Source organism: Zootoca vivipara, chromosome 14 (genome assembly GCF_965207765.1).
Source record: "Zootoca vivipara chromosome 14, rZooViv2.hap1.1, whole genome shotgun sequence".
Lineage (NCBI taxonomy): Eukaryota > Metazoa > Chordata > Lepidosauria > Squamata > Lacertidae > Zootoca > Zootoca vivipara.
This window is the reverse complement of record NC_142597.1, coordinates 4,721,914-4,746,132: the sequence shown is the minus strand read 5'-3', so window position 1 is coordinate 4,746,132 and position 24,219 is coordinate 4,721,914. Positions and strand designations below refer to the sequence as shown.

General features: G+C 43.0%; 1 protein-coding gene across 2 annotated transcripts in view; it reads right to left on the bottom strand.

Annotated features, from left to right (window-relative positions):
* The window catches only part of DOCK5 (dedicator of cytokinesis 5), a 148,600-nt gene that overhangs the window by 68,470 nt on the left and 55,911 nt on the right, over positions 1–24,219 (bottom strand). For both annotated transcript variants that reach the window (XM_035138774.3, XM_035138775.3), the window contains exons 6-15: positions 18,570–18,718; positions 16,006–16,141; positions 13,609–13,766; positions 11,914–11,995; positions 8,218–8,347; positions 5,257–5,329; positions 3,322–3,464; positions 3,032–3,157; positions 1,840–1,964; positions 985–1,083 (exon numbers count right to left, since the gene is read on the bottom strand). In XM_035138774.3, coding sequence (XP_034994665.3) covers positions 985–1,083; positions 1,840–1,964; positions 3,032–3,157; positions 3,322–3,464; positions 5,257–5,329; positions 8,218–8,347; positions 11,914–11,995; positions 13,609–13,766; positions 16,006–16,141; positions 18,570–18,718 — 1,221 coding nt within the window. The remainder of the gene's footprint in view (positions 1–984; positions 1,084–1,839; positions 1,965–3,031; positions 3,158–3,321; positions 3,465–5,256; positions 5,330–8,217; positions 8,348–11,913; positions 11,996–13,608; positions 13,767–16,005; positions 16,142–18,569; positions 18,719–24,219) is intronic.

Sequence of the window (24,219 nt, the reverse complement as noted above, 5' to 3'; positions counted from 1 at the left end):
TGAAATGTGTATAAAGATTGAATTTAAGTTTCCTTGGCAACATGTTTTATTCAACCACGTTCAGAATCTGCATTCTGCTTTTAGTCAAGAATGGCCAGCCCAGAGTATTATTCAAGTTCAGTTTCTAGCAAGTTCTAATATGAATTTCAATAAAATAATAATAATAATAATAATAATAATAATAATAATAATAATAATGTATTATTTATGCCCCACCCACCCGGCTGGGTCTCCCCAGCCACAATTGAATTGAGTTTAAAAGAATCAGAACTCACACAGCTTCATATTCAATCCCATGTATGCCTTGGGTTATATAGCTTCCGCTCTGTGCTGGCGTCTTATCATGGGGCAGATCACAACAGGTTTTACTTACATGTTGTACACATGTCAGCTTTTTAGCTGGTGTGTAAGTGACACCTGCTCTTTAAGAATCTTAACCATTGGGATTCACACACCATATTCCCCACTCTGAAGACAAAATATGCAAATGTCACTTTTAGACTTTTTTCATACTTGGATTTCTAGGTGGTATGAGCAATATCTGCCACAAATCATTGCTGCATTTAGTGCTCCGGTTCTGAGTTCTATCTAGCCAGCCATTTTCTTTTCTGGGATACGAGATCAAACTTCTGATGCTGACCTTGCTGCAACTCAAAAAGGGTGGCAGTAAGGCTCTGTGGATTGCAAAGTGCCACATTGCCCATTGGAGCCAATGTGGCACTCCTGCTGGTATATCTGCCTACTCCTGGCCAGGTATGCTGCAGCAATACCCATGTCTTGAGGGTGACTCCTGACTCCACCCCACCAACCCAGCATTTACTGCTGCAAAGCTTGTGGCTTCCCAAGCCTGCCCATGCCTTTCTCTAGATGGCGCCAATTTGGCTACCCAAAGGTCCACACACAGGGAATTGAGTTCATTTTTAGCAGTGAATTACAAGTTTGCAGCTCACGGGAAAGAACTCTCGCAATGTTACACAATCTCACCTTGACAGTTTCATACCAGCAAGGCTGCTTGACTTGGTAGTAGACAACTGATTTGTATTCAGAGATACCTTCATAACCAGCACCTGGATGGATAGCTTTCTTTGGATGACAAGAAAAACAAATTAAAAAGCAGAACAAAATCAAAGAAAGTGACAATCTTTGAAGGGAATGGCCATTTTTAGCCCTGGATTTAAGGAAACTCTTCACTACATGTAGATTATTTGCAAGGACAGGTGAAAAATGCTTCAGGGACAGTGAAGGGCCCTAAACATACCATGAAGAAATGATGGAAGCCTTGGCACCAGCTTTTTCTGAACTCTCATCTCAAGTGTGCTCCACACCTTTTGAACTACAACTCCCATAATACCTGACCATTGTCCATGCTGGTTGGGGCTGGTTGAAGTTAGAGTCCCAGCACCACAAATTTTACATCCCTAATTTAGTTGACAAGACTTCCCCTCCATGAGTTTGTTTAATCCTTTCTTGTAGTGACCATCACCACATCTCATGGCGGCAAATCCCGTAAGTTAATTATGCACTGTTTGAAACTGTATTTTCTACTGGGGAAAGGCTGTAGCTCAGTGGCAGAGCACCTGCTTTTATGCAGAAGGTCTCAAGTTCAACCACCAGTTAGGGCTAGGAGAGACTCTTCTGCTTGGAACCCTGAAAAGTCACTCTCAGTAACGGGAGACACTAGTGACATAGATGGACCAATGGCATAAGGCAGCTTCCTAGTAGGCAAACTTTCCACAGGCAAAAGCCTCTTATTTAATCACTTTTCACAGCTGATTAGGGGGAGAAATAGTACAGGTTTTAATCATGATTCTGCCTCCCACCTACCAAGCCCCTTCCTACCTCTAAGAGATTGCCATCTTCATCATGAACAGACATAGTGACCTCAACATTCTTGGGGGTCTTCTTCTTCCCTTTGTCAAATTCCCCATGCATCAGGGTCACATAGATATCGTTCCGAACTTCACCTGTAACCACCAAGACTATAGTAAAGTTTCTTTGTCCAGGTTGCAAGTTAGAACAAAACCTGATATGTGAAATTCAACAGCAAATTATTCTTCTTGTCTGGAGGGCATCTGCCCATGATTACTCTTTTAGAAACCAGATAAAATCCCCTGCCCACACATGACCATGTCTATCATGGGAAGGGAAGCTGAATGCGGCCCTCTAGGCCGCTCTGTCTGGCCCTCATGAATCTCTTCAAGGCACACCCCTCCCAAGCCCTGCTCTGCACTCTTTGCAAGCTTCTTTGCCTGATTGTAATGTGAACTCGAACTCTTATACTATAACCTGTTTGTCTGGATAGAGGCCAGGTGGGTAGGAACCTCTGGCTGGAATGTGTTCTACTATACAAATGCAAGAGTCATACCCACTGCTGTGCCCACTTTCGGCTCCGACCCACCCATCACTGGCATGCGGCCCCCAGCAGGTTGTCCACGAGAAAATTGGGCCGTTCGGCTGAAAAAGGTTAGCTACCCACAATGGATATAGTACTGTAGAATGTGGGGGCAATAAACTGTCAATTTTTTCCTACCCTCTGTAACCAGTTCTTTTATCCTATCTGTAGAACGGGGAGCCTGTGGCCCTCCAGATATTCATGCAATCATAGACTTGGAGGTCCAACCCCCCCTACAATGCAGGAATCACAGCTGAGGAATCCCTGACAGATAAGACATCCAACCTTTATTTTAAAAAACCCTATCTCCCCCATTTTCTGAGGTAGTCCATTCCAGTGTCAAAACGTTCTTCCTAATAAACAGCTGCAATTTCCAAGCCATGCTGGTTGGAGCTGATAGGAGTTGGAGTCCAGCAACATTTTGTAAAATTTTGAATTTTATAAATTTTGTACACAGTATTGTGTATTTTATTATTGCGAGCCACTTTGAGGCATCATCATCATCATCATCATCATCATCATCATCATATCTGGGGGTGCACAGATTCCCTTCCACTGCCATAAGTCAATTGATTCTCTTATTCCATGACTTCTCTGTTTTCTTGGAAGCTATCACCATTAACATGGAACTACACACACCAGGCAATATAATCTCTGGGAATCCCATTTTGCGGGCCACAGCCGTAGATCTGTCAATGAGATGAGAAAAGTCCTTCTGAACCTGAGCTAAATCACCAGGTAGCAGTTTCAGAGAAACCCAGAGGCCTATGGAAGAAAAGAAACATTAGTACATAAATACCATTGGGGAAGGTTGCAATCTGAGCAACCTCCTTACTTTCATTGCATGTGGTGGGGGGAAATAGTAAAAATTATACACAGGTCCAATCCCATTCTTTGTTCTTAAAAAAAAATTCACTTCTTTTGTGTACCTTGCCCTTTGTGATTCACTTCCTTGCCAGCAATGACTTTGTTGAAGACAGACGTGAGGGGCTCATTCTCTCCAATCACATGAGAGGTTATTAAAGGTGCCATGATTAACTGTCGCTGTCTGATGTACGTTTCCATGGCAATCCTGAGAATGGGAGGGGAAACAGGATAGGAAACAGAAGTTAACTTCCAGCTGCTTCCAAGCACCCTCCGTTTTATAAACAAGATAGAACTTTTCGGGGCAGGGGGTTGTTAACCATTTCTTCCTTAGCCACAATCACTTTTGGTAGAATGTCTGGGGGCTGCATGCCAGGTGTGGGTGTCGACGCCAATGCTCTCATACGCATGCACCCAGCGCCCCCTCATCAGCTGTCATGTGCAGATCAGCTGATGGAGTAGAATGCCACTCCCACCCCACTCATCAAATGATGGTGGCCCCCAGGACTCTGTCCACTGGTTCCTTTTGGCTTCCACCCTCAAAGTCGGTGGAGTCTATCACAGAGTTGTAGAGTTGGAAAGGACCCTGAGGGCCAGCCTGTGCAACCTGCTGCAAGGCAGGAATCTCAACACATGGTCTCTCATCTAATTTGAAACCATATTGGCCCCTGCTTAGCTTCGCAAATGTACTAGCTAGTCATGGAGGAGAGGCAGAAAGGTGCACTTGTGGGGGCCAACCATGCCGTGGGACCTTGGAGCTTTTCCAAATCCATATGCAATGAAAATTAAGTTAAGATCCTTGGCCAAAATTTAAGAGTCATTAGCAGGGTTTCCTCTTCCTTTCAACTGATCTATATGGCAACAGTTGGGACAGGTCCAAAGTCTTTTCAACAGAACTTCAGACTTACAAACACAATAAGATGGCACACACAAAACAGCAGAGGCTTCAGGTGTTGTCGGATTCCAACTCCCATCAGCCCTAGCAGTCAGCACAATCACGGTCAGAACTGGTGGGAGTTGTAGTCCAACAACATTTGGAGGCCACACGTTCTCCATCCCTATTTTAAGAGATTGGAACCCGCTATAGAATCATCTCCCTCTTCCCACAAGAGGGTTTTCCCCCTCGGCTTAGCCCACACTTAAAGGGTTTTTTGCCACTGGCTTCCACCGTGTAAACAACGAACATGTTCTCCATTCAACTGTGATTTATAACTCATACCTTAAGCCCAATTTCTTCAACAAGACTAAGAGAGGTTCAGAGTTTTGTCTGTGCTGGACCCCAAAGCTGATGTACTTATCAAGCATGTTTGGTCTATTCTAGGAGAAAACTCTGCTATACACATAAACTAATTGCAACATTTGAGTTATTTTATTCATGATGCTTTACTATGTTCAACTCTGGAGCAGATAGTAATGATGAAAGCAATAATTATAGTAAGACTGAATATGGTTGAGTGCCTACCTCTTGAAACCACAGCCAGGAAAGCCATTTGTTTGATTAATGATTTCTGAAAAACTTTTCACAGTACAAAGAGGGTTGCCAGCCATTTTATTCTATTGAAATGCTAACTTTTAATCAAGGCCATCTATATATAGCTTGCAAGTAAGTAAAATGCAGAAGAAATACACATTTGTCAATGTTAGCTGAAATTCTGCATAAAACGATGCCAACTCTGCCTGTGAATCCTCTCTTTGAACATAGCAATGTTATTGCTTGTTTACCTGCCGTTTGCATGCACAGGTACACTTTCTTTGAAGTGTACCTGTGCATGCAAACTGCAGGTAAACAAGCAATAAGAGAAAGCTATTGTCTCCTTGCCCTGTTTGTGGGCTTCTCAGGTTGGTCACTGTAGGGAGAGGAATGCAAGACTAGGTGAGCCATTGGTCTGATCCAGCAAAGTATTTATTGTGCCTTTAAATGTGCACAGATCTGCTGAATGCAAACACAAACAAGGAATCTCCATTAAATGTTGCTTTCAAAACCTTTTCCCAATACTTACTGCTGAAAGGGAATAAAATGTTGCTTCTCTTCATCATCCACCTTTCCATGGATGATGTCAGTAACGTCCATCACTAGGATAAGACAGAAATTAACCAATTACATCACCATAATAAAAGGGGCTTCAATGAAGAACTCACTACCTATGTAAAATTATTTTATGTCAAGCCATTTAACCAGCTTTTCCCAACCTCCTGCCCTCCAGCTGTTTGCGACAACAATTGCCATCAGCATCAGCCAAAATATTGGAGGTGAATAAAAGCAACTTGAATTTGAAAGGCTAACTGTACAGCAGGCCTGGACCACATGTAGCCACATATAATGGGTGACCAGAGTCTAGAGAAGTCCACTTTTGCTGCCTGCCTGGGACAGCGAAAGTGATTGTGTAGTGGGTGTTTTCCTTTTCCAGGCGAGCCAGAATATGAGGCTCTGGGAGTGACTGCCTATGGCAAATTGTTACAAGTGAGAAGGCATGGAATGGAGCATGCGGGTGTATCTGTAATGAAAGAAGGTGTGCGGGAACTTACCTGTTTATATCGTTTTGATCCTGGCCCTTAAAGTATGGAATTCACTTCCACAAGAGGCAGTAAAGTTAAAGGGACCCCTGACCATGAATAATAATAATAATTTATTATTTATACCCCGCCCATCTGGCTGGGTTTCCCAGCCACTCTGGGCGGCTTCCAACAGAAAAATAAAATAAAATAATCTATTAAACATTAAAAGCCTCCCTAAACAGGGCTGCCTTCAGAATCAAGCAGGTGCCAATCATCCCTGGAGCCACCTGAAAGGGATGTGAAATTGTGCTATGACAGAGCTGAGAAACCACTGCTTCCTTTCAAGCTGACTGCTTTTGGATTGGAGCCCAACAGCTGGGAACAGTAAGACACTTCTCTCATTCATTTCTCAACCCATTCATTTTACAAAATGAGGAGCTGGTGTTACTAAGAGTGTTAAAATACAGAGCAAATATGGCAATAACATTTTTAGTACATCACTTAAACCACAAGCTCACTGAATGTGAAATCTTCTTCAGGTTCTAAGCTAACCACCACAACTTTAAGGAGAGATCATAGCTAGGAACACAGAATGCTGCTTATACTGAGTCAGGCCACTGGTCCATCTAGTTCAGTATTGCCTACACTGACTGTGAGCAGCTCTCCAGAGTTTCCAACAGGGATGTTTCTTCACCCTAACTGAATATTGAACCTGGAACCTTTTGCATGCAAAGCACTGGCTTTGGCATGAAGCTATGGCCCAGACACAGTGCACATCAGATGACCAGATGATGGTGACACAGAAAGGAGATGGGGCTACATTAATGGGCCTGCTTTCTACATGGAAAGACATTTCTTATGTTTGTAACATTTGTTACTTAAGTGTCATTTTAGCCTACTTTAATATTGCCTCATGTCCTCAAGGACATGGAAGGAGAGGGGTTCACGAAAAGACCTGAGAAATAAGTGGGCCAAAGGGCCATGGGGGAGAGGACACGGAGCCTGTAAAGGTAACTGAAAATCCACCCCTGAAATGGCTCAGGTCCTACATGACTTTGGAGATTTCATCATAGGTTGCCCCCGGCTTACCATGTTTTTCTGTATATTCATAAGGACTTGAAATTTGCATTTGTAATGAACAAGCCACTACAAAAGTGGCTCTGAAAAATATTACACTTCATAATCAGACTTCCTGCTCATCTACTAATCCCACATATCTGTCCGATAGACACAAGTTCTGCTTATAGCCTATAATCAGGGATGGACAAATCTGTCAAATCTTGGTTTCACATTTTTCTAAACTTAAAATTCAGTTTTCCTCATTTCCACACTGGCTTTAAAGTCAACATGAAACTTTGTATGCTTTCGCACACATATTCCTCCCAACATAATTTTTTTTTGCAAACAATTTCCCCTAACAGAGCACTTTTTTACATTTTCACTAATATACACAATTATGTGTGTGCATTTCCCAACTATATTCCTTTTGGTACGCACTAGTTCTGCTGGATCTCTCAGCAGCTTTTGATACAATCAACCATAACATCCTTCTGGACCGTCATACAGTGGTTCCGCTCCTTCCTCCTGGGCCGTGTCCAGAAAGTGGGGGGGGGGGGATGAGTGTTCAGATCCCTTGTCTCTCACTTCTGGGGTGCCTCATGGTTCTGTCCTCTCCCCCATGCCTTTTAACATCTACATGAAGCCGCTGGGAGAGATCATCAGGGGGTTTGGGCTGGGTGTTCATCAGTATGCGAATGATAACCAGGTCTACCTCTCTTTTAAATCAGAGCCAGTGAAGGCGGTGAAGGTCCTGTGTGAGTGCCTAGAAGCAGTTGGAGGATGGATAGCGGCTAATGGATTGAGGTTGAATCCTGACAAGACAGAAGTACTGTTTTTGGGGGACAGGGGGCGGGCTGGTGTGGAGGACTCCCTGGTCCTGAATGGGGTAACTGTGCCCCTGAAGGACGAGGTGCGCAGCCTGGGAGACATTTTGGACGCCTGCCCTGTGGAACACCCTCCCATCAGATGTCAAAGAGATAAATAACTACCTGACATTTAGAAGACATCTGAAGGCAGCCCTGTTTAGGGAAGTTTTTAATGTGTGCCATTTTAATGTATTTTTAATCTTTGTTGGAAGCCACCCAGGGTGGCTAGGGAGACCCAGCCAGATGGGTGGGGTACAAATAAATTATTATTATTATTATTATTATTATTATTATTATTATTATTATTAGTGAAGCGCACTACAGTATTCAAAGAAGTGCAAATTTCAAAAGATGGCTACATTTCAGTTTGCACATTGATTCAGGAAGTGTTGATTTAATTTCTCGCACATCCCAACTTCTCATTGGGGGCAAAATCAGAATTTGAGCTCAGGCCTTGGACTATTGCCCTACCTGTTTCATCAATTTTTGATAGGATTGCCTTGCAAACAAGACCTTTTGAGCTACTATTGGCCTCCGTACCTGCCACTCCAAAGGGTCTCCGGAGTCCACAGGTGTGTTTCTTGCCCTCTTTGAGCTCCATGTGGCCTACTCTCACAATCTGACACACCAAGCTGATTCGAGGCCGTATCAGGTCAGAACTGCTGAGGTCCTGAAAGGGCAACAGAAGTCATTACAGAAGGAAAAGACAGTCAAAATCACCTCAGACTAGTTTGTGAGTGAGAAAGCGGAAAGGAACAGGACTTTGCCAGTCAACCATCCAAAATCCTAGAACAGGGATATGACTCTCCTCAGGCCACATCCCTCAAAAGCCCTGCTTTGCACCTTCCTGGAGTGTTTTTGCTTGCCTGGAATTTGTCTTTTCAAAAATAACAACCACATATTTAACATTAAAACAAATCATAGCAATAATATTTCCCGCAAAATCAAGAGGTACACTACCACTTTATCCACTCCCATAATACCACAGAATGATCATTCCAATCCTCAATCCCCTATCACTGTCGTGCTGGTTCACCAAATACCCTCAGTTGACACCTAACTAATGATATGGTTTACTAGACATCTCTGGTAATGCTTTCTGAATACATGGTGCCCAGATATTTGTTAGACCACCCTCTACCATACCAATCTGCTAATGCACTGAGATTGTTATTGTCATTCTCTGAAGTGGTCTCTGGAGAGAGAGAGAGAGAGAGAGAGAGCCTTTTCTGTGGTAGCCCCTCACCCTTGGAATGCACTCCTCAAGGAGGCCTGCCTCCATACTTCATTACTATGTTTAGGCACTAGGGGGGGAAATACTTTGTCTTCTCGGATTTTAAGAACAGCTAAAGTAAACATTCCTTTGACTTTGGATTTTCACCATCTATTTAAGTCAGCTGTTGCTGTTTTAGTTTGCCATTCTAATTTGCTGTGTTAGTTTGTAAGCTTTATGGTTTGTTTGTTTGTTTGTTAGTTAATTACAAATTGTACTTTTGTTTCTTACTAGCCATACTGGGGGTGTAGCCCTATGTTGAAGGTACAGAATATAAAATATGTAAATAAGTAAGTAAAATTTTCACGAATGTACATATGAGAAAAATGCAATGGAAAAAAACACATCTCCTTTGTTTTCATATGATGGGCACAGACATTGCAGCCTGCCTTGTCTCAGAAGAGGCATCCCTTCTTCTCTCAACCACAGAGGAAGGAACGCTGCCACTGTTTATTAACTACTTACATTAAAACTAATTTCCAGAAAGTAAAATGCTGCCATCACTTTAATTTGGGGGGGGGGGGCTTTCTAAAAAGCTGAAAGTGTTTTAATGGATCCATCTGCATGAATAAATTGCCACAACACTGCAGCCCCAATGAAAATAAACTGATATAGTGTTATCAGTGTACCTGGTACTCCATAGAGTAACAAAACCAAAAAGAAAAGTTAAAAAAGGAAGGAAGGAAAGCAATGATGGCGATACTCAGAATATACCCATCAACATTAATGGAAATTGGGTGAATTCATTTCAATGAGCTTACTCTGAGTAGAACTTACTGGGATACAACTTGCAGGTTCCTTTCTCCAAAGTGTTTAAAATCTAAATTCTGACAGTAGGGAGGAAAGGACGGCAAATTCCTACTGGGCTGCACCCTTAGTGAGATTTTAAGTATTTGATACTACAGCTAGGTCAGTCATGTTCCAAGACTTGCTATGCCAGGTAAAAGGATCTTGCAGATAGTAACTCCTCCAAGTGAGAGATCAAATCAAAGTGGTTGAGATGAACTCATAACACAACCCTCCACCACTTCCTTGTTCTGCAGAAAACCTCTCTACTAATCGCCAGGAAGCGAGAGCCAATAATTAACCATTCCACCACTAAATGATGACATCATATTTCCACCTAATGCAAACCTGCCACCGACAGGGAAGTAGAGCAGAGTTATTTCTAGTTTTCAGATTGATGATCCAGGACTGGAAACCAATGCATATAAAATCAGCCTGCAGAAAAACCCCTCACTGCTTAACAAAGACCTCCAAAGAGGTCATATTGCAGAGCTTCCGTATTATGTTACAGTTTGGGATTCTGGGCAAGTTGATGGAGAAAAGAAGTTCTGTAAATATGTAAGGTAAAGGTAAAGGGACACCTGACCGTTAGGTCCAGTCGCGGACGACTCTGGGGTTGCGGCGCTCATCTCCCTTTACTGGCCAAGGGAGCCGGCATACAGCTTCCGGGTCATGTGGCCAGCATGACTAACTCACTTCTGGCGAACCAGAGCAGCACACGGAAACACTGTTTACCTTCTTGCCGGAGCAGTACCTTTTTATCTACTTGACTTTGACGTGCTTTCGAACTGCTAGGTTGGCAGGAGCAGGGACCGAGCAACGGGAGCTCACCACGTTGCGGGGATTCAAACCGCCGACCTTCTGATAAGCAAGCCCTAGGCTCTGTGATTTAACCCACCATGCCACCTGTAAGAGCAGCCCCCAAATGCCTCTACAAATACATGCCTGCCTTGCTAGCATAAATAATGCAAGCTGTCTCTTCCCATTGTCATGCTTCTTGACTCCCGACACAGGAAAATAAGCTACAATCCTTATTTCTGATTCTTCAATGAAAACATCACCCCCTTTTTCAAACTCTTTTTTCTGCAGCAGAGACTAGAAACTTATACAAATACATGGGACTTGAACAATTCTATATACTAGCCTGGCTCATACATAATGCCAAGACAAGGTTTATTAAGCCATGGCTTATTTGGTTGTCCAAACCTGGCTCAGAAGCTTAATCATGGTTCATTATTACCATGAACAAACCATGTTCGCAAAGCATGATTTGTTGCTGACTCCACCAAAAGATGGTCACCACGGTTTATCAAAATGCACTCTTTATGCCTGTTGATGTTTCAGAGATCATTGCATCTTCTGCCTTTCCATCACAAAGTTGAAATATGTCCTTTTGTCAATAATAATAATAATTGGACGGCTTCCAACAAATATTAAAATACATCAAATATCACAGATTTAAAACTTCCCTAAACAGGGCCGAACAATGGTTCAGAGAGTGGTGATATTGGACAGGACTGAGATTATGGAATTTGATTCCTGGGGAGATACATCTCTTTTATTATTTTTTTCAGGATCCAAGCAGGCATGATTGAATTTCCAATGGTATTTCAGTTGCAATAATTTTGTACTTATTGAAAACATTCCTGTTTTATTTTTGGTTTCATTCTCCTCATTGGGAAAGGTCCATTTTTCACTTTTAAGCCACTTCTTAAATAAATGAACAAACAAACAAACAAGCAAGCAAGCAAGCAAAGGACTTTACAATCACTATTTTAAAATCAAAACAGGCAATTTTAAGGGCTCAGGTTTAGGGCAACCTTACAAGGCACTTGTAATTGAGGTTTCACAGTTGTTCTTTGGTCAGAAACTACAGAACCAAAGTAATGTCTGAAAATCCTGCAAAATCAGCAGAGCTTAAGTAATGAAGGTGAACCAGCATGTCAAAATGACCTTTAAAGAATAAAAATTTGTTTGGCTTTGTATTGTGTTTGCCAGGTGGCTTAACAATCTGCATTTAAACCGCAACCAGTCTGATAGCCTCCACTGCTTCCTGCAATGATGTAAAGGCCTATCATAACAAAAGTAATAAAGCAACAATTATAAGAAGAGAGACACAAATAACAGGCGGGGCAGGGAAGAACAAACTCTCTCAAGTGTAGAACAACAGGATTTACCGTAAAGACGGCTTGAAGGTTATTAAGTTTTTCAATTTCCTTTGGCATTCCATTACTTCCCCAACGAACCAGGTAGTTTTCACTACAAAAAAATAAAGCAAACATTGTTATAGCTAGGCTAGGTTAATTATGCTAATTAAATCATGAATCAATTTGCCCAGTGGCAGAAAAGAAAGAAGAAAAGTACAGAACTTCAGAAAGAAGCAACTGTTGCGTCCAGGTGAAACAAACTTTCAGGTGCTTTGGCATTTCACAGAAAGAAAAACCAGGTAATAATTTTGCTCAGAGTGTTAGGTCAGACATAGGGAACCCGTGGCAATCCTGATGTTCTTGAACTGCAACTCCCATCATCACTGACCACTGGACATGTTGATGCGAGTTGGAGTCCATCAATGTGGGAGGGTCCCAGGTTCTCTGTCTAAAGGATTTGCCATATCAGGAGGCAGGTGAAGGCAAAAGAGTGGAAACCTAACCCACCAGGAATTTTCCCTGAGCAACCCCACCAAAATGAATGAAGTTGCACAGAGGTTGGACAATATGCAAGCGATGGCATACCATGATGAGACAATGGACAGTACCATTTCAGACACCAAGTGAGGGAACATTTCCAGTGCTCAGGCAAAAAGGCACCAGCCATGCCCCAAAGAGATTTGGGGAAAACCTCAAAGGTTAATTTCTTTTCTTGTCAGAAATAGCAGGAGGGTGGAAGCAAGCAGAGTTGAATTTTGCCAGTATGTTCACCTGCCTTAATGTGTGGGTAAATGATGTTTTATGAGCTAGCCAGAGCATAAGCAACAACAAACCAATGTTTCTCATAATAAGAACAAGCAGATAAAAGTCTGGACTCACATACTCCTCATCCCTCCCTCCCTTGCAAGTCGGGGGTGAAGAAGAAAGTTTCTGTGTGTGGTTTTGTCCAATTATGAGAAACACTGTTTAGGACATGGGTAGGCAAACTAAGGCCTGGGGGCAGGATCTGGCCCAATCGCCTTCTCAATCCGGCCCTCGTATGGTCCGGGAATCAGCGTGTTTTTACATGAGTACAATGTGTCCTTTTATTTAAAATGCATCTCTGGGTTATTTGTGGGGCCTGCCTGCTGTTTTTACATGAGTACAATGTGTCCTTTTATTTAAAATGCATCTTTGTGTTATTTTTGGAGCATAGGAATTCATTCATTTCCCCCCCCCCCAAAAAAATAGTCCGGCCCCCCACTAGGTCTGAGGGACAGTGGACCGGCCCCCTGCTGAAAAAGTTCGCTGACCCCTGGTTTAGGATATCCTGGCTTGTGAACAAACTATGGTTTGCAAAAGCACAGTTTATTATATTTGGGTGAATAGCAAATAAAAGCTTCACATCTCCCCGCTCACATGTGAAGAGGAAGGGAAGGGAGAAAAGGAGCCCAACCCTCCAAATCTAAGAACTATTCTAATGATGGCTAAATCTGTATCACACTCTTTCTTTTCTTTTTCTTTTTTTTAAAAAACATTTATTGATAAATTTGCTTTAAAAACAAAACAAAAAACATCAATACAGAACAAAACGTTATTGCATAAAGAATAAACTAGACATAAGCTATTATGACTTTGTGACTTATTACACACTTGCCGTTACCTGAATACCTAAGGTATTTACACTCTTTCTTTTGGTGGCATTCTTTTTCTTGTTTAGAAGAAAGCACTGGAATAACCACATACCTAATGAACTTGGATTGGTCGGGGTCATAGAGGCTCATAAGCAGCTCCGCATCCTCACCGATGTTGCAGACGAAGTTCTTGAAATTGACATAAAGACTGTATGTGTGGGTTGTATTGAAAATAGACTGTCCCCGCAGGTCTACATTCTGCTGCAAAGACTGGATGGAAAGAAGAGATGAACAAGAAAGTGAAACTTTAGAAGGAAGAGGACTGAGCATATGCCACAGCCAATCTGTCTTGAAAACAATCTATTTTCTCAGCCTGCATCCAAATAACATAGATAGACCCAGTGGCACAGCAAAGTCCAGAGTGGCATTTATGTAGAACAAGCGCTGCAATTAATTGATTAATTGCTTAGATCAGCGCTGGAAAACCTGTGGTCTTGCATCACCTGTGACTATTGGCCATGTTGGCTGGGGTTGATGGGAGCTGGAGTCCAACAGTATCTAGAGGGTTTTATTGTGTGTGTGCTTTTAAAAAAGCTTTTTATAGACAGAAATGGTACCTCGAATTAACAAAACAGAAGATTTCATGTGTGTGTGTGTGTGTGCATGCTCACATGCATGCATGTATGTATACATAATGTTTTGAATACATGTGCTTAAAATAACTGCTTATGGCAAACACATATTAAAAGAGATTATCTCCTTTCTCTCACTCACACATAATTCTCTCCTGTAAGATGATGTCTGCTATAACAGGGGCGCATCCCTGCAAAAGGAAATAGGCTACTTGCTTCAGAAATTATTTCTACCTACATTTTAATTGTAAATTGATAGATTAATCATCACCGACCTCACACGATTAAAATCAATAAAGATTTAATCAATTAGGTCATACCCATATACTTCCATGAATGACTAGCAGTGCTAAAAACAAATAGAAATTATGTAATTAAGTACATAATTATCACTGACAGTAAGAGCTGTTCGGCAGTGGAATTTGCTACCAAGGAGTGTGGTGGAGTGTGGTGGAGTCTCCTTCTTTGGAGGTCTTTAAGCAGAGGCTTGTCAAGAATGCTTTGATGGTGTTTCCTGCTTGGTAGACTATGATATCCCAAAACTTCTGCCATAATGAATTGGTTTATCTTTAAGGTGCCACAAGACAGTTGTGGTTTTTTGCTACAACAGAATAACTTTTGCTGCTACCCCTCTGGAAGCTTATCAAAACATTAGAGTGTGTTTAGATGTGTGTTTTAAAACTAAACACACACATTAGGATTGTTCAGACATCCTACTTAACCACAGTTTAGTATGATGTGAACAAGCTTTTGCCTCCATTTTTGCTTAACCATTTTGTATGAACCAGAAAGCCGTGGCTAATGTTAAGTATGACTTATTTGAAATAAGCTCATTTCAAATAATAGATTATGATGTTGGCTTGTTTAATAAACCACAGATCACATTCACCATAGTCTAGTTCAGGATTTGAAGAACAGGCTCAAATGGAAATTGGAAGTGAAAACGTCTGAACTCCTCACCAGAAAAGGCAAGGAAGGAAGAATTCTCAGGCTGGCTGCAGCATGTTCTCATCACCCTAAACTACAGCTCAGAGTAATGTCCAAATGCAGTCACCACATGCAAAACCACCTTGTTTACCCTTAATAATAAGCCCATGAAGCAGTAGTAGTTATTCCCCCTTTTTTTAACAGATAACACAAATCAAGTCTTTATAGAGCTAAAATCTGCTCAAGGCCATCCAATTAGTCATAAGAAAGGACTATACCACCTTGGGCAGTGAATGTTTCAACAGGACCCAAGCAGATGGCTGATATTTAACGTTCTCATCTTATTTTTATCAAGGCTCCTAGGCTTTTCACAACCACAGGACAAGCTTTTTCCATGACCGAGAACAGCATTATCTGGTAAAATCTGTCTTGCAGATGTTAGCGGTGTAAGATTCCTGTTCTTCAAACATTCACTTAGGTCAGCCTTCCCCAATCTGGTGCCCTCCAGATGCATTAGAGTACAACTACCATCACTCTTGGCCACTGGCCACTCTACCTGGGGCTGATGGGAGTTGTAGTTCAACAACACCTGGAGGGAACTAGGTTGGGGAAGGCTGCCTTATGACAGTTTTTCTTTGTTGCTTTGCCAGGGGTCGGAGAGCTACTATGAATCTGAATCTGTCCCCATTCAGATTGGCTCAGAAAGTGATTTGAATTTTTCCTGATTTGCAGGCAGAACTAGGAACATGTCCAAATTAATCCAATATGAGCAGGAGAGAGATCACACATGTCTAATCTTGACAGGAAGCTGTGAAATTATTCATTGACCTGACAACTGTAATGCTGGGAAAGCAGCACATGCCATAGTTGCTCACTCAAACCAAAACAGGCTCATAGGGCTCTCTGCCAAGACACCCCTGCATCTCATTTGGTGTCACAGTTGCTTATACCTTTTCCTCTTGGATCCTTTCATCTATTCGTTTGGATGCCGTCTCGTGTGCCTTAAAGAGCGCAATTGTGCTGGTAGCATCTGGATCCAGGATGTTGCCATTATCATCTCGTACCACCAAGTCCAGCCCCAAGATCCTTGCAGGAAAACAAGCAGTGAATGGTAAGTAAGGGAGATGGATTAACAAGGGAACTCATAGGAACCTGAACCTGAGGTGAGGAATGTGGTCTGCAGGCCTCTCTATCTGGCTCACGGGACTCTCCTGAGGCTAGGCCCCTCCCAAGGATGTCCCCCTCGTTGGCCCTGCTCTGCGCCCCCTTCAAGTGTTTTTGCCTTGCTGGAATGTATCCTGGATGAGTCTCTTGCTTGCTGAGATGGAGGATGGAGTGATGTTGGGGAGGGGGAAGTGTAAGCAAATCAACTCTTTCTAACTTCAGGCCTTGTACATAGCAGGTTCATTATTGGTGGACAGGTGGATGGGCAGGACCTCCCCACAAACAGCAGAGAGAGAGAGGATGCAGCACCATAACCGATGGAGAAACCTGAAGTGGTGGCAGCGCCGCACATGAAAAGCAGTGGCAAGGAGGCAGTGCTGGGCCATCAGCAGATGCCTGTTCATGCTGCTGGACCTTGCAGCACACATAAGAACCTAGATGTACAGTATTGCCAGTGGTGGCTGGTGCCCATTGGGACTGGTGGGGCAGAAGGCAGGGAGGCCAACAGTAGGTGAAGCCAGTCAAGGACTGGTTACAAGTAAGAGGGCAGGCAAGTGGGAGCAGGCCAAGGGAGGTGAGGCAGTGGCCATTCACTCTAATGGACTAGCTTCCATATTGCTTCCTCCACTTCCCCAATGTCACCCAAAACTTCTAACATGCCAGCATGGCAGCAGAGGAGTGTGACATGAAAGCGGGAAGGGGGAAACTCAGTGGAGGTATCCCAATCTGATGGAAAGGAGGAAAGACCTTTTGCATTTTGCTACTGCATGAAGTTCTGCATCCAGCTATGCTGCAATGCAGCAGAACACAGTAAGCAATGTGGCGCACACAGGCACATGTGTGCTTGCAGAGGACTTCCCTGGTGCCAAGAGGGTCACCTAGTACTAGTAGTACTAGAGTTTCAGAAAGAGAGAGAGAGAGGAGGAGAGAAATATCTGAGGTGGGGGGAACAGATTGGGGGGTGAGTGGTGGCCATGGGGGAGATTCTGCTCCCCAAGCACACTACTTTGCTCTGAAAAGAACACACAACACAAAAATCAGTGCCAATTCCCTGCCCTGGAAATGAAGGGGCAAATCAAAGTCTTTAAAAACTGACCAGACTACACAGAGCCGTAGTCAGGTGATCTTGAGCCTGGCAGAACCATCCAGATTGCACCCTTAGCCACGAAAAATAGAGAAAAACAGGGCCTCCGCATATCATATAAAGACCCTCCATTTAAAACCTTTTCTTATGGGGCAATAATCGATATTTTTATTTACAGACATATTTATGGACATATTTTAAAGCCAATTTTGCGTGCCCCCTCACCTGCAACACTGGTGGGGGCCTCCTTCACCACCCCCTAGCTATGGCCCTGAGACTACATCATGTCTTAGGGAGAGCTACTAAAACTCAATTCTGCATGGTACCCTCCTGTTTTTTGCTAATTGCCTCTAAACCTTTGGAAGTGGGTTGCACTATTTAAGAAATTTCTGGTATTGATTGTGCCTTCGTTGCACAATCCTGCTTTCATGACTTTTAATCGGGGGCGGGGGGCGGGGTAGGATGCAACAGCAGAGCTGGAAACACGTGTATGTGTGTGTGTGTGTTTATATGAGAGAGAGAGAGATCCAGCCCTTTTTGACTAGGTATAATAACATTTTGCACACCACAGCAGTGAATCAATCAATCAATCAATCAATCAATAAACACACAGAAGTTGCATGGCACATGCTACACATATATGCATACACATAAAAGACAGGCCAAAACATTGCCATAGAACAGAGCTTAAGAGTTAAAATATTCAGCACCTGTTCTTAAGGCTAGGGCTTAGCATACAGACAAAGCTTTGCTCATTTCCTGGATGTGGTGCTCATCACAGACTCAAGTGCAAAATCAGGTTGCCTGGACATTTCAGCTACAAGAGAATTTTAGAAGAATGCAAATTCTTTAGAAGAATCAAACCTGAGGTATGCTCCTTCCCCTGCTATGTATCCCTGAATGACTTGCATTCAAAAAGTGGGGGGAGAGGGGGGGAGTGAGAGGGAGGGAGGGAGGGAGGGAGGGAGGGAGGGAGGGAGGGAGGGAGGGGGAGAGCACAAGGAGAGTGAAATGGAGAAAATTCAAAATGGCACCCGGGGAGATAGTTTACTGCAGAAAGGACACAGTTTGGCATGTCCAAACAAAACATTGTTATCAAGGGTTATCCTATTTCAAAAAGATGCTTCTTGTGCAAACACAACATCCTAAGCATGCTTCATCACAAGGAACACCAATGGACAGAGTGACTCCTGAGAGCCCTACATAACCAATCCACTGTCCACATTCAGAACCCTAGCTAGGAGACAGGACTGAAGCATCACCTACCTGTTGCCATAATCTATTTTGGCTGTGACTTTCTTCTTGAGTTCAGCCAGCTCATCCTTGGGAAGCGTGCCGGAGAGGATCTGGGACCGCCATTCAATTAGGCTATAGGTCATCTGCTGCACATGGCGAAAGAGGGTCTTCTTGTTCTCCTAAAGTAGACAGAAGGAGAGAAAAAAGGAATTGGAAGAGGTGATACTGGAGACAGGGCCTTTGTAATGGTGGCACCACATCTCAAGTGATGTACATTTGGCTGCATCAGTGCTGGCTTTCAAATGGGTCTTGAAAACTCATTTACTTTGAGCTGTTTTTAGTTGAGATACTGAGCTTAATTTCCAAGCATCGATCATTTATATTACTGCAGTTTGTTCTCTCTCAAGTTGCTTACGATAGCTTTATAGAAGGGCGCTGCTGGATTGTGAAGTGTTTAAGCGTCTGTATTAAATGACGGCATTGCATTGGAATGGGATGTTAATAGTTCTGAATTTTATCTTTTGTATATAAGCTGCCTTGGGAGGGTTTCAACCTTAAAAGACACCAAGCAAGCAAGCAAGCAAGCAAACAAACAAACAAACAAGAGTAATCCTAACTGCCTGTTGCCACTTGCTGGAGAGGGTCAGAATAAGACATAGGTTTCCCTATGCTAGTGAGGGGGCTACACCACCACTGGCACTGAGAAGCACTGCTGAAAAGATGGGTGAGTGGGAAGTGTAGCACTCTGCAACCAGGCAACCAGGGAAGGGACAGAAATGGCTATGGACATGCGGAATCCAGATCTGCTTTGTTCCCATGATGGGTCTAATCTTGTCCTCTCAGCTACACCTGGCACGGATAATCCCCCTCCCACCCCCACCATTGCTTTCAGTTAGGGAGATGAAAAATTAACCTGCGAGGTTGAAAAACTCATGGAAATCATCCATCCATGTTATTTCAAAAAAGGAAAGGAAAAGACAGTGACATTACTGTTAATGGTTGCAAACAGGGGAAATTTAAAACCCTGGCTTGGAGGCAAAAAAATGAGCCATGGGTTTTGAGCACGCCATCAACTTAAGATACCAGCTTCAGCCACCTGGACCAGGAATCTTCTCAACCATAGCTCAGATTAACACAGAGTGAATTCATTAACAAAGCTGACTTTGCTGGCAAATTTGTCAGTTGGGAATTGTTTCAGTTTCTCATTTTTCCAATCTTGAATTCAGTTTTCCACATTTGCACATCAGTTTGTGAACTTTTTTTTTAAAAAAAAGTCCTCATGAAAATTCACCAACATTTTACTGAAAATTGTCTCCTAATATGCACATTTTTAAAAAAAAAAGTTGATTTATTTTTAATGTATGCTTTTCTGAAATTTTTAATGAATGTTTTAGATTGCCCTCTGTAAACCGCTTAGAGCATGGGTAGGCAAACTAAGGCCCGGGGGGGGCGGGGCGGATGTGGCCCAATCGCCTTCTAAATCCGGCCCAAGCACGGTCTGGGAATCAGCGTGTTTTTACATGAGTAGAATGTGTCCTTTCATTTAAAATGCATCTCTGGGTTATTTGTGTGCATTGGAATTCGTCCCCCCCCCCCAAAAAATATAGTTTGGCCCTCCACAAGTCTGAGGGACAGTGGACCGGCCCCCTGCTGAAAACGTTTGCTGACCCCTGGCTTAGAGGGTTTTTGTGTTTATTGAGTAGGCGGCATGCAAATTTTGCTAAAAGTTTAACAACAGTTAGACCCTCCTCTCCAATATAAGTTCCTTGCTGTAGCTTTCAGAAGAAGAAAAATTGGTGAGCTCATGTTCCCAGATCTCCCATGTAACCTCACATTAAGTCTTTAGGAAAGAAATTCATATTTATTTATTTAAAACATTTATAAACTAGACTTGATCATATTAGGACGCCACGGCCCTGTACAATTTGAAATCAATTCAATAAACCACACAAAGAAAAATAAATGCACCAAAAGGAACCTTTCCCCACTGCACAAGAATGATGTCTCACCTTGTCTCTCATTGGGGAAATCATGCGTGGTTCTGGAAGGCTTACGCATAATCAAAGTCAAGTAGAAGGAGGAAAGAAAGAGACCTATTTAAGGACCATTTGTCTTTCTAATGAGTGTGTCCCAGAGGACACATTGTGCAGCCTACACTAATTAGTAGCGTAACTAGAGAAAAACAGACCGCCCAGTGTTTTAAATACCCACTTCACACACACAATCTGCTACATTTCCCTTGGCAATGCTTACGGAGGGGTGAACCTATCAATTTCAGATTCTCATTTTTCTAATCTCAAATTCGGATCTCCATGTTTCTGCATCAGTTTGGAAGTCCTCATAAAAATCCATCAGCATTGTTGTGTGAATTTATCCAAATATGCACCTTTTTGTAAAGGACATTGCCAACTATAATGTATTTCTGTATGTTATTTTCATAAGATATCTACTTTTTTACATAGTTTACCTAGTACATGCATTTCTTTACACATTACAGTGCTGCCTCACAAGACGTTCTGTGAGTCAATTCGTTCTGTGAGTCAATTCGTTTTGCGAAAAATTCATCTAGCGAATCCCATAGGAATGCATTGAATAATTTTTTTAAAAAAAATGCCCATTGCAACGCATTAATTGAATTTCAATGCATTCCTATGGGAAACCGCGATTCGCTAGATGAATTTTTCACAAAACGAATTCGTCTAGCGAGGCGACCTCCGCTCGAAAAATCTCTCCGTTAAGTGAAAAATTCGTCTTACAGGGCATTCATCTAGCGAGGCACAACTGTAACTGGTTGGAGAATTCCAAGAATCATAGAGTTAGAAGGGACTCCGAGGGTCATCTAATCCAACCTCCTGCAATGAAGGATTAGCATCTCATGTTCTACCCACTCTTCTTTAGTAGGTCTTGCCCCTATGAAGCAGTTGCTGAGACTGAAGGTCTTCCCCTCGTGCCTATGTCCCGTCCTTTCCCAGGTCTTTCCCAAGCAATCCGAGACTGTGTTGGCGTGTCTACCTTTGCTCCTCCCATTTAATGACTCTCCCGGTTCTGGAAGTCCAGGGAGGAGGGGAGCTTTTTGCAGTAAGAGGGGGAGATACCAGTGACTCCTCAGCAGCCTGACTCAGCTCTGCTTCTTGAGCTCCCTCTCCTCCTCCTCCTCTTCCTCTTCCTCCTCCTCCTCCTCCTCTACTGCTTCAGTTTCTGCCTCTGATTCTGGACTTCTCTCTGCCACAGCCTCTTACTTCTCACTAAGCTCTGTTATGTTTTCAGCTTCCGACACCTCCTCCTCTCACCAGTCTTCTCCCTCTGACCACTCACTGTCATCCCAACACCAATCACCAGGCCCTGAGCCTTGGGGATTCCCAGCTGGTTGCTCCCACCATTTCCTGCATTCATCCAGAACAAGAGTCTTGGCCTCCAACAACATCTGGGGACTCAAGGTTGCACAAAGCTGCTCTAAGGCACCACAAGACCCAGAGGGTCACTACCACCATACCAATATATATACCCTTTGGGTGCCCAAAGAGTCCTCTGATTGAAGCTTATTCCATAATACTTTGGTTGGTCTTTAAGATGCCACAAAACACTTTGTTGTTTCTGAAAGCCCAGCTTTGTGGCAGACTTTGTGACCCATCAGCTGCCAATCGCTGCAGTAGATTCAAAGAGCCACTGCCCCAAGTGATTTGAAGCAAGTAATTTGGGGCACTTTCACTTATCTGTAGTTTACTTCCTGTTGTGGGCAAAACACAAACCAGGGGAGGAAAAAAACTACTCCACATTACATATACTTTTTTATTTCTTTTCAAATTTCTGGCTAGGAGGGTCATTCACGGCCTTTGCAGGCAAGTTTACATTAGACACATTTCAGGGAGCTCTGAATGGGTTCCTGCCAGAAAAGATATAGAAATACAAGGTGGTTTCTAAGGTGCCTAATCCTTGCATTTAAGATAATCCCCCACTGAGAAAGACATTCTGCTGAACAAAAACACTGCCAGGTTGGGCCTCAGAGGGGTAGGAATGTTTGCAGATCTCTAGAAGGTCTAGACCAAGACATTATGGTTTTAGGGCAGTGGTTCCCAATTAGGGGTCTGGGGACCCTTGGGAGTCCACGGAACGAACACAGGGGGTCCGTGGCCTCATCCCTTGCTTCCCCTCCCACTAAATTTTTTGTCATTTTTGCATGGTAATATCGCAAATTTTATGGTCTGTGTTAGTGCTGTGCGATTTTTCAATTTATTAGCCAAAACTGGCTTTGAAATCACGTCATCATAACAATTTTGACCAGGCAATATGCACCAATATGTCACTTCTCGCATGCGGGAAAGCAAGGCAGCCAATTTGAAGGCACCACCAATACCACAGTATGATTTCAGCTAATAACGATGCTGATCTGAGCTGCCTTCCCTCACACTGAGGGAAAACAGGACAGCCGATTGCTTTTGAAAAACGGGTTCTTCAGTAATTAGCTAGCTGGGAACCACTGCTTTGGGGGAATAAAGAAAGTGAAAGGATTGGAGGCTAAAAGTATGGGCTTGCCGATCAGAAGGTTGGTAGTTTGAATCCCTGCAACGGGGTGAGGTCCCGTTGCTTGGTCCCAGCTCCTTCCCACCTAGCAGTTCTAAAGCACGTCAAAGTGCAAGTAGATAAATAGATACCGCTCTGGCGGGAAGGTAAATGGCATTTCCGTGCACTGCTCTGGTTTCGGGGTTCCATTGCACCAGAAGCGGCTTAGTCATGCTGGCCACATGATCCGGAAAAACTGTCTGCGGACAAATGCCGGCTCCCTCGGCCTATAAAGCGAGATGAGCACCACAACCGCAGAGTCGTCTGTGACTGGACTTAACTGTCAGGGGTCCTTTACCTTCAAGTCACAAACAGCATATGCCTCTCTGTTTTTTGGTGTGTTTTTTTTCAAGTCCCTAGAGCGGAGATGAACAAAAGACAAATCATGGTCCTTTGGTGAACCACTGGCTAATGGGAAGAGCACAAGTTTGGCATGCAAGTTCAGTCCCCAACACAACAACACATAATAAACACAAAAATTTTCTTCTAAACATCTTATCAATTATTACAATTTTCTTTGCTCTGCCGAGCTTTGACTTCCCTCCTTCCCCCCAATCGGTTTTCTTATCCATTCCTGTCTCACAGTTTCTTTATTCCATCTACCTAAAGTCAATTCGTAGGATTTATTTCAGTCCTGCAAGTGTCTTTAAACTTCTACAATTCTTCTCCATATAGCCCACAAATTTACTCCAATCCTTTTGGAACTTTGACTCTCCCTGGTTTCGGATCCTGCTAGTCAGTCTTGCTAGTTCCGCATAGTCCATCATTTTCGTCTGCCACTCTTCAATCGTCGGTAACTCCTGGGTTTTCCATTTTTGGGCTAACAAAGTCCTAGCCGCAGTTGTCGCATACATAAATCTCCTTTCACTATCTTTTGTCCTATAAGTCCTAATAGAAAAGCTTCCAGTTTTTTGGGAAAGGTGTATTTAAAAATCTTTTTCAGTTCATTATATATCATTTCCCAAAATCTTTTGATTTTTTCGCATGTCCACCACATATGATAAAATTCACCATCCTTCTCTTTACATTTCCAGCATGTTTTGCTACTCATCCTAAACATCTTAGCCAATTTTACTGGTGTTAAATACCATCTATACATCATCTTCAAAACATTCTCTTT